The following is a 9304-nucleotide window of genomic DNA, read 5'->3' on the forward strand; positions in this document are numbered from 1 at the left end:
GAGCAGCAATCTCCGAGGGAAGAATTTAATCAAAGCCAGCTGCTAATTACTTTCCTGACACCAGGGGAGAAGGATGTTGGCATCCGAAAGATCTGGAAGATTTTTCCTTATTAATATTTGATAAATCTGTAATTGGATCGTTTGATTCCGTAGTCTCCTTTGAATAGAAACTTTATTGAAATGAATCTTTATGAATTCAGGCCACAAACTTCAGGGGCTGATAATTCATGGATTGATTGGAGTATCTGGAAGTGGCAGCCCTGGAGAGGAGATAAATTGGGATTGCTTAAGGACAAGTCAATACAGGCTGGAGGACTTAAATTACATTCTGTAAAGAGTTAAAGTTGAATTTCTCTTATTTCTCATCTCTTTTTATTATTATTTTTTTTTCCTGAAGTTCAGAGATTCCACGATTATTTAATTCAAAAGCAAATGAAAATTAAGCGCGCTAACATTGGATTAATAAAGGAGTTGAGTGGCATCCAACAGTGAGCAAATATGTTCATGAAAAAGTCCAAAAATCTAAATTGCAACGTTATAGCTACTTAATACATCACATTGTTTAGTAATGGATATCACAATCTCCTCTTGATCCCGATAAAATAAAGCCAAAACTTTATTAAATGCAATAAGGACATTGTAAGGCTGAGTATTATTATTACCATGGACACAAACGCAAAGTCTTGCCCCGATTTTGAACTCTGGAAACCTCTGGAACTGGTTTGTGTTAATAAATGTCTGCTAATAAGCCAGTGGCAAAGCAAAATAAATGTCCAGAAACCTCTGGTTTAGAAGGAAAATAAATTCAAGGCCTTGTGAAGAGTCACTGAGGGATGGGAACGCCCAAACTTTTATTTGAGAGAGATTAAAATTCCCTTTCCTTAACCAGCAACACTGTCTGGAACAGACAGCAAAGAAATGACAAAAAATGAGAAAAACCAGCTTTAATCTTTGGGGCTGTGACCACTCCCTGGGGAGCCTGTCCAGAGCTTTCCCATTAAAAAAACCCCAAAAACAACAGGGAGGGAAGCCACTGAAGAAGGTTTTAAATATTTTTATTATTACTTTGTATAAGTTATTTGAGGTATTTCCCTGAAGTCAGAGTTTTGTGGCAGAAGTGTCTCTGATGCTCCCCATTCCCAGCGAACATTTGTGCTTTTCCTTAGTGAAAATACCCCCCACAGCCCCAACCTTTCAAGAAAACTCCTTTTCCCCTTTTTCTCCCCATTTTTCACTTTATGGATCACCGGGAATGACTGAGGGGGGGGATGAGGGCGGCTGACGCTCCGTGACTACCCCCTGGTGCCCCCCGCAGGTACTGCGGCACCCACGGCCGCACTTTGCCACCCCTCACCCGGGACAATCCCCGCTTCGGAGCACCGAGGGGACACCCCGGACCCGTCACGACCGATCCCGGACCCGTCACGACCGATCCCAGCCCCGCCACGACCGATCCCATCCCCGCCGATCCCACGGGAACCTCCCCAGCCCCGCCGGCCCCGCCGCCATCGCCGCTTCCCCCTCACGGCCTCCCACCACCCCTCCCGAAGCCGTGAGCAACCGAACGCCGAGCGGCGGATTCCGCGCGGTTCCGCGCCGCGCCCATCGAGGTGTCGGCGGATCGACTGGCTGGGCCTGGGGGCGCGCAGCGCGGGCGTGGCGGGGGCGGGTGGGCGCCGCCATTTTGCAGGAAGAGGTGAGGGGGGCCGGGGGTTCCTTTTTCTTTTCCTCTTTTCCCGCTTCCTTCTCCCTTTTTCCCGTTTCCTTCTCCCTTCCCGGCAGCTGCCGCTGCCCTGACCCCGGCAGCGCCGCTCCTGGGACACGGGGGAGCGCGGGGAAGGCCGTGCGGGGCGGGCGTGGTGTGAGGAGGCTTCGGGGCTGGGGAGTCGAGCGCCTTCTTTTCCCTTTCCTCTTCCTTTTCCTTCCTTTTTCTTGTCCCCTTTCTGTTGTCTCCCTTTTTCTCTTCTCTTTTCCAGGGCTATCCGGGCCTGACAGCGAGGGGAGAGCAGCGTCTGCCATGGCCAATGTGAGTGAGTGACGCCAGATCTTGTGGATATCACGGGAACAGCGGAATTGAGGATTAAATCGAGTTGCAGACAGCTTTGGGTGGGAAAGAACCGTAAAAATAATTTCATTCCAACCTCCTGCCGTGGGCAGGGACACCTTCCATTATCCCGAGTTGCTCCGAGGCCTTGGGGATTCAGAGACAGCCACAACTTCAGCTCCAGCACCCTCACAAGGAAAAATTTCCTCCCAATATCCCCAATCCTTCAGTTTGAATATCCCAGGAATAATGTCACTGAGGATTAAAGCCTTTTTTTTTTTTTTTTTTTTTTTTTTCTCTCTTTTCTTTTTCTATTATCCCGGCCTCAGCCACAAAGGAATTCTGTCTTTCTGCAACACTCAGCTGATTTCAGGCTGGAGAATAAAACGCCTTTTATTGATTTTATTTTTTATTGCCCTCGCCGTGAATAATTCCTTAATTCCCTCGGTGTCGTTTCTTGTGTAATGCCAGGTGTGTAAATATTTGCATGAGTGAGCTCAGTCACAGCTGTAATTAGTGACAACTCCTTGCTAATAAGGAAAAACGCTCTTCTCTGCTAATTACACCTCGGCTGTAATTGTTTACATCTGTTTATATCATCGTGCAAAAATTAATTTCAGTAGTGATTTTACATAATAAAGAAAAAAGACTTGAGTGGGATCAGGTTTTTGTTGTGTTGCAGGAATCTTTTAAAGCTCTTTTAGAAAGAGACAGCTCCAGGCTTGAACTGTAAATAATTGATTTAAGTCGTAAATTAAATGTGTCTTTAAGCATTTGAGTTTTTATAATTTGGTAGAAATTATTTTATATTTACACAGAAAGCTGAGAAACCTTCTACTGCCTTAGGTCCTGCTACTTTAAATACAATTTTTATATTAAACACCCAAATAGTGCCATTTATTCTCTTCTTTTAAAAGTAAACTACTTCTGAAAGTGCCTCTTTTGATGTAAAATTCCATAAAATTTTATAGAATCAAAGCTCCAGCTCTTGAGGGAAATCCTTTTCTGTTATTTTCTCAAAAAGAATTGATATTCCTCACTGGAAAAGTTGAATTTTGCAAAAAAACACCCACACTGTGCCAGGTGGGATTTGAATTTTCCAGGATGACATGCGTGGAAATACAGTCCCTATCCATAATTTAATTTAAATTGTGGGGTTTCAGTGCTGTTATTTTAAATCTGAATTTTAAAATGTATTTTGAATTTAAATTTTAAAATTTATTTTGAATTTATATTTTTATAGATATTTTATATTTTTATAATTTCTATATTTTTCCTCACACAAGAGGTCTTTAATTAACACTAAAACCACTTGATTTTAAGCCTTTTTCTTTGCTTGGAACAGCAAAAAAATCTAAAAATAACAATTAAATACTTCTCCAGCTTGACGTTCCAGTTGGTCATAATTAAAATTTTAATGTAATTATCGCTGGAGGATTTTTCTTGTGACTCACAGAGCTGTGTTTAAATGATTATTTTGATTTTTTTTTTCCCCCTTTCCTCAGGTGCTCTGTAACAGAGCAAGATTGGTCACCTACCTCCCAGGCTTTTATTCCTTAGTCAAAAGAGTTGGGAATGCCAAGGCTTTTTCCACTGCAGGATCCTCTGGCTCAGACGAGCCTCACGTGGCTGCTGCACCTCCTGATTTATGTAAGAAAAACCAAATTTATTCCCTTGGAATCCCAATTTGGAAGTGGGATTTTTTTTTGCTGATGTTTGTCATTAAATCCTCGTGCGGGGGAAGGGTTTTCCCTTGGGTTTTCCTGCTTTGTTTTTTTGTTATTTCTGTTATTTTTGGGATTTGCTGACTGCAAGCTTTGCAGGTCCCAGGACGGTGTGGCCTGATGAGGTGATGGGGCCCTTTGGACCCCAGGATCAGAGATTCCAGCTGCCTGGGAATATTGGCTTCGACTGCCACCTCCATGGCACAGCTTCCCAGAAGAAACCCCAAACTTCCAAGAGCCTCCCTGATATTTTAGCAGAGCCCTCAGCCAGTGAGAGGCATGAATTTGTCATGGCACAATACATCAACGAATTCCAGGTGAGAACAAACCCCCTCCTGGCTGGGAGAGAAGCAGAACTGAGCCCTCTTTTCGTCCTCAAAAAGGATTTTCTGTGCTGTTTGGAAATCTGAACTTTAGCTGGGTTGAGCAAGAGTTGCCACAGAAGGGTTTTTTTTAGGAGAAAAGATTCCAGGCTGTTTTGAAACAGCATTTTAGGAGTGATTAATGGGAGAATCTTAGCCTCCAAACCTGCTGTTCACCGAGTAAAATTGAAATTTCCTGCAGTATTTCCTTGAATGGATCTGGATTTGTAAAGTCTGGGCAATGTTCAGGTTCTAAAAACCCTGGAATTCACCCAGGATTCCCCCCAAGCTCACCATGAGAGGATTTTGGCAGTGATTTAAATTCACAATTCTCAGTTGAGAATTGCAGCATGATCCAAACATTCCCACAAATCCTCAGTGCTGCTGGCTCAGCATTCCAGGCTCCTGTGGAGTGCTCAGACTTTGGGAGTCACTGAGAAAATCTCCATTGGAAAAGTGCTGGATCCTGGATTTTAGGAATCCCAAAAGGGTTGGGAAATAGCAGCTTCTGGCAGCTCCTCAGGTTCTGTTCTCAGCTTGGCCAAATCCTAAAAAACTCTTAAAAAAAAAGGGGGCTTTCTTTTGCCCTAAAAAGCCACCAGAAAATTCTGCTTGAGGTCATTTAGTGCAACTTTTGGAATATCTGAAATCTATCAGTTAATGTGTGTTAACTAATTAAAACAATTATTTCAGATAATTAAGAAATTTTTTTGTATTTATATACAGAATATTTATCTGTATTTATACACAGATGTTTATATATATATTACATATTTTATCTGCATATAAAATATACATATTTTTATATATTTAAAAATATATATTCTGTATTTCTATTTAATTTCTATTTTATATAATACTAATTCTGTGTTTATATATACTACACTATATATAGTATACTATAATTATTATATATATAATACTATACTGTTTCTGTATTTATATCTATAAAATACTGTTTCTGTATTTAAATGTATTCTGCTTCAACATAATACAGTTCCAATAAAATACAGAACTTTGGTATTTCTATACAATATAAATATTTCTGTGTGGATTTAAATCTAGTTTACTTTTAGTATCTTTTAAAACTGAATAACTTTTAATCTCTTCAGCATTATTATTTTAATATTTAATATGAAAACTGTGAAGTTTCATTATAAATCATCTGGAACTGCTCAAGTGTTTGTGATCACCAAATTGTATTTTGAATTACAAAGTTACTCCTGCTTGATATTAACTGAAAAAATTTGGATTTTCGTGGTTTTTAGGGTTCTGATGCTCCCCAGAAGCAGCAAATCAATAATGCTGAAACCTACTTTGAAAATGCCAAGGTGGAATGTGCAGTGCAAGCCTGTCCTGAGCTGCTGAGAAAAGGTTCATTTTTATTTACAGCCCAGAAATCCCAACTTTTATAAAATATAAAACCAGTGAAGGAAATGCTCTGTCACTGATACCACAGAATGTGGTTTGGAAAAGGTTAATTCAGAGTTAATAATTAAAATAATTTTAAAAATCCCATTGAATAGAATGGAAGCTTTGCTGTTGACAGTATTGAATATTTAATCTAAAACAAAATTTGCAGTTGTTGCTTTAGTGCCAGGAAAATTCTGGAGTTAACTCCCCATCCAAAATCCAGTTGGAAATTGCTTTGAAAATTTCCTTTCCAATCCTTTGGAATTGCTGAATAAAACAACAAATGGGAATCACAAAACTTCCACCAGCACTGAATTCGTGCTTTGAATGGATTCAGGAAGGAAAAGACTGAAATTAAATGGGAATAAAACAGATTTAAAAAGGGAAATCTGCCCACAATGTTGGTCTGGGTGAGGGGGGAAGCTGAGATGGAAGAACAGGGCAGACTTTGCTGTTTTCCCATTTTTTAGACTTCGAGTCCCTGTTCCCAGAGGTGAATTCCAAGCGTCTGACTGTGCTCACTGTCACCCAAAAAACCAAAAACGACATGACTGTGTGGAGCCAGGAGGTGGAGGATGAGAGAGAAATGCTCTTAGAAAATGTGAGTTCATCATCATCTTCTTCCTGGTGATTTCGAGCTCTGTTCATAGATTATTTTAAAGCATTTTGGAGTTGATCCTTTCCTCTTACAAAAGAGAGATTTTTTTTATTCTTTTTTGATTGCTTTATGTGAAATGTTTGCTTAGAATTCTTAAATTCTAATTCAGAGTGGGGTGAGCCAAAAATCTGTTAAAATGTTACAGGAGATTAATAAAAACACTTGATTGCTGCCCTGATCCAACAACTATTTTCTCACTTACTCCACCTTTAATCCAATGGATTTTGTGGGATTTCATTGCTGTTTTTAATTTCCTGTCATTTAATTAAGATTCCACTGCAGATTCTGTCTGAGCACTTTCCACTGGTCAAAAAAGTAAAAAATCACCAATTTCTCTGGTGTTTTTTTCCGCTTTTAATTCTTTTACCCTGGATTTCAGTTCTGTTATTTCATCTTCACCTTGTCTTCTTTTACCACTAGAGGGCTCTGAAAATCTCTTTATTTCCCATTTCCACAACTTTATCATTTCCCTACTGTTTTTATTTACCATTTCCTCACTGTTCACTGCTGCCATTCCCCCTTAGCACCTCCAAAAAAGAACGTTTCCACCTATTATTTATGAAATATCCCCAAACCCAGCATTTAATCTGTAAATAAATCATATTTATGTCAGCAATTAATCTGGGAATGTCCTAAAATGCAAATATGGGCTCTCTAAAGCAACCACAAACTGAGGAAACAACATAAAATGACACACAAATTAAAATTCCCTTCATTTCAGTGCGTTCTTCTCTTCGAATTATTTCTGGGCTGTTGCTCTTTGGTGTTTTAATCTGTCTAATTATGTGTTAATTGGCATCTTTCTTCCTCAGGCACCTCCCTGTCAAATCTAATCCAGTCACTGGGGGGGGTATGAGGCTACAAACAGCAAATTCACAGGGAAATGTTGCTTTGCTTGGTAGAATTCACCTGAAAAATCCTCATTTCAGGGGCTCAAAAATCAGGTTATACAGCCAAATCGAAATATTTGTATTAATCCAGCTCAAATGTTTATTAACCTCACTCTGAGGAGTTGTTCCAACACCAAAAAGAGATCCTGGAGCAGGAATGTTGTGCCTAAAATTATGATATTTGGGATTTAAATTATAGTTTGGACATAATTAATCATTAAAACCATCAAATTTCAAAACACAGAATTTACTGGGGTAAAAGTGCCTTATTTGGAATTAATACAGAATTTGCTGTAAAGAGTAAAATTCCCTTATTTGGAATTAATACAGAACTTGCTGTAAAAGATAATTTTCCCTTATTTTGGTCCTTTAAGGGACTGAAGTTGAATAAATCAGATTTTTATAAATTCAGAACCTTGAGCCTCTTTGGGCACTAATTGCAGAGAAAATCCAATTTTTAGAACTGTAAATCAATCAAGGATTTTATTTATAACAGCTAAAGTTAGAAATAATTATTTCTGTGTAATAACCTCATTTGATACCTTTATTTTCCCAATTTTTTTTCCCCTTTCAGTTCATCAATGGTGCCAAGGAAATCTGCTATGCAATTTCTTCTGAGGGCTACTGGGCTGATTTCATTGATCCATCCTCAGGACTGGCAGTAAGTTCTTGCTGTGTGGAATTTGGCTCAAATCCAACTTTTTCAGGAGGATTCCTTTAATAAATGAAGATTATAACCACGAGCTCTGCTCTCAGTGCAGGGCCAGCAATGTTAGGAAATGAAATTGGATTTTAGGGAACTGGAGAAGTTTTCTGCCCTCCCCAGGTAACTTGGGAACCCTGACACCTGTGCAGGTCAAGGCTTCAAAAAACCTCTTTGCACCTGTTAATGATGCCTTTGGCCCCCCAAAAAATGAACTTTTTGTTCCTGTGGAACAGTGGGAGCTTTCAATGGGAGATGAATTTTAGTCTGAGCTCTGCTAAAACCGTATCATAGTTCAAGGGGATCATGGCAAAGCTGGGCTTAGTGGGGTTTTATTTTAAAACACTACAAAAAGCAGGGATTTATTGTGTCAACAGAGGCAAACAGGGGATGTTTGTGAGGTAGAACAGGCAGTTCAGGGGTGGAAAAGCTTCCCAGAATTCCATGGATTGAAAGAATTAGGGATTGATGGAAGTGGGGTTTTGTCTTCAGACTCCAGCAGTAACACCCTGGCCAAGAATCAGGAGTGGGTTTTAAGTCAGAAGCTCCCTCCTGAGAGAACTGAAATCTCTCTTTGCAACTGAAATACCAATTGAATTTAAATATCTCTTTTCAACTGAAATACCAGTTAAATTTAAATTTCTGTTTGCAATTTCATCACATTTTGGCTCTTCTAATCAACTTTCTTTAGGGACTTAATCGCAAAGGTAAATTGTTAATTTTTTGCTGTTTCCTAGGAAGTTTCTGTCCTTGGTCCATGTCCTGTTTGTGCTGTTTCTAGCAGGGTTCTGCCCTGAATTCCTGCAGAGGCAGCAGAGCCTTTCCAAAGGCAAGGCTGGGATTGGGATCCAAATTCACTCCAGCACCACAGGAAAACCTTTCAAAATCAAACTCACCATAAAACTTCTCCACCAGCCTGGCTTTGCTTTCAAATACCCTCCAGGATTTCAAATCCTCACCTAGAAAAATCCTCTTTTTATATTGTTTTTTTTGTTGTTGTTGTTTTCCCTTAGTTTTTCGGGCCTTACACCAACAACCCCCTGCTGGAGACGGACGAGCGCTACCGGCATTTGGGATTTTCCGTGGATGATTTGGGATGCTGCAAAGTGATCAGGCACAACCTTTGGGGTACCCACGTGGTGGTGGGCAGCATTTTCACCAACGCTGAGCCCGACAGCCCCATCATGAGGAAACTCAGTGGTCACTGAGCCCTCCAGCTCCTTCAGGTGCTCGTGGCCTTCTGTGCTCTTTGACTTGGGTGATTCTCCCTCGGCATCGTTGGGAATTCCTCGCTTCCCAGTGTTCTTAGAATAAAAAGTAGCTGTTATTTATCTGTAGTCTTTTGGGAATGTGTGTTCACCACATGTGGCTTGGAAAATATGGATTGACAGCTTTGGGAGCCGCAGGAATTCCCATTTCCTCTTTGAATTTTCCATATTCTCTTATCTCGACAGTTCTTTCAGTTTAGTATTCAGAATCCTCTGAAAATGCCACTGAAATTTCCAACAAA

The 9304-nt window shown here is 40.1% G+C and overlaps 1 protein-coding gene across 1 annotated transcript; it reads left to right on the forward strand.

Annotated features, from left to right (window-relative positions):
- Positions 1–1664: 1664 nt before the first annotated feature.
- MMADHC (metabolism of cobalamin associated D) lies at positions 1665–9304 on the forward strand. The gene is made up of 8 exons (XM_005519583.3): positions 1665–1696; positions 1977–2026; positions 3550–3694; positions 3868–4085; positions 5399–5504; positions 6014–6144; positions 7666–7752; positions 8808–9304. The coding sequence occupies exons 2-8, from the start codon at positions 2018–2020 to the stop codon at positions 9000–9002; spliced, it is 891 nt and encodes a 296-aa protein (XP_005519640.1). The 5' UTR covers positions 1665–1696; positions 1977–2017; the 3' UTR covers positions 9003–9304.

This window comes from Pseudopodoces humilis, chromosome 8 (assembly GCF_049639895.1).
Source record: "Pseudopodoces humilis isolate 2021_Gansu_Grassland_sample_001 chromosome 8, ASM4963989v1, whole genome shotgun sequence".
Lineage (NCBI taxonomy): Eukaryota > Metazoa > Chordata > Aves > Passeriformes > Paridae > Pseudopodoces > Pseudopodoces humilis.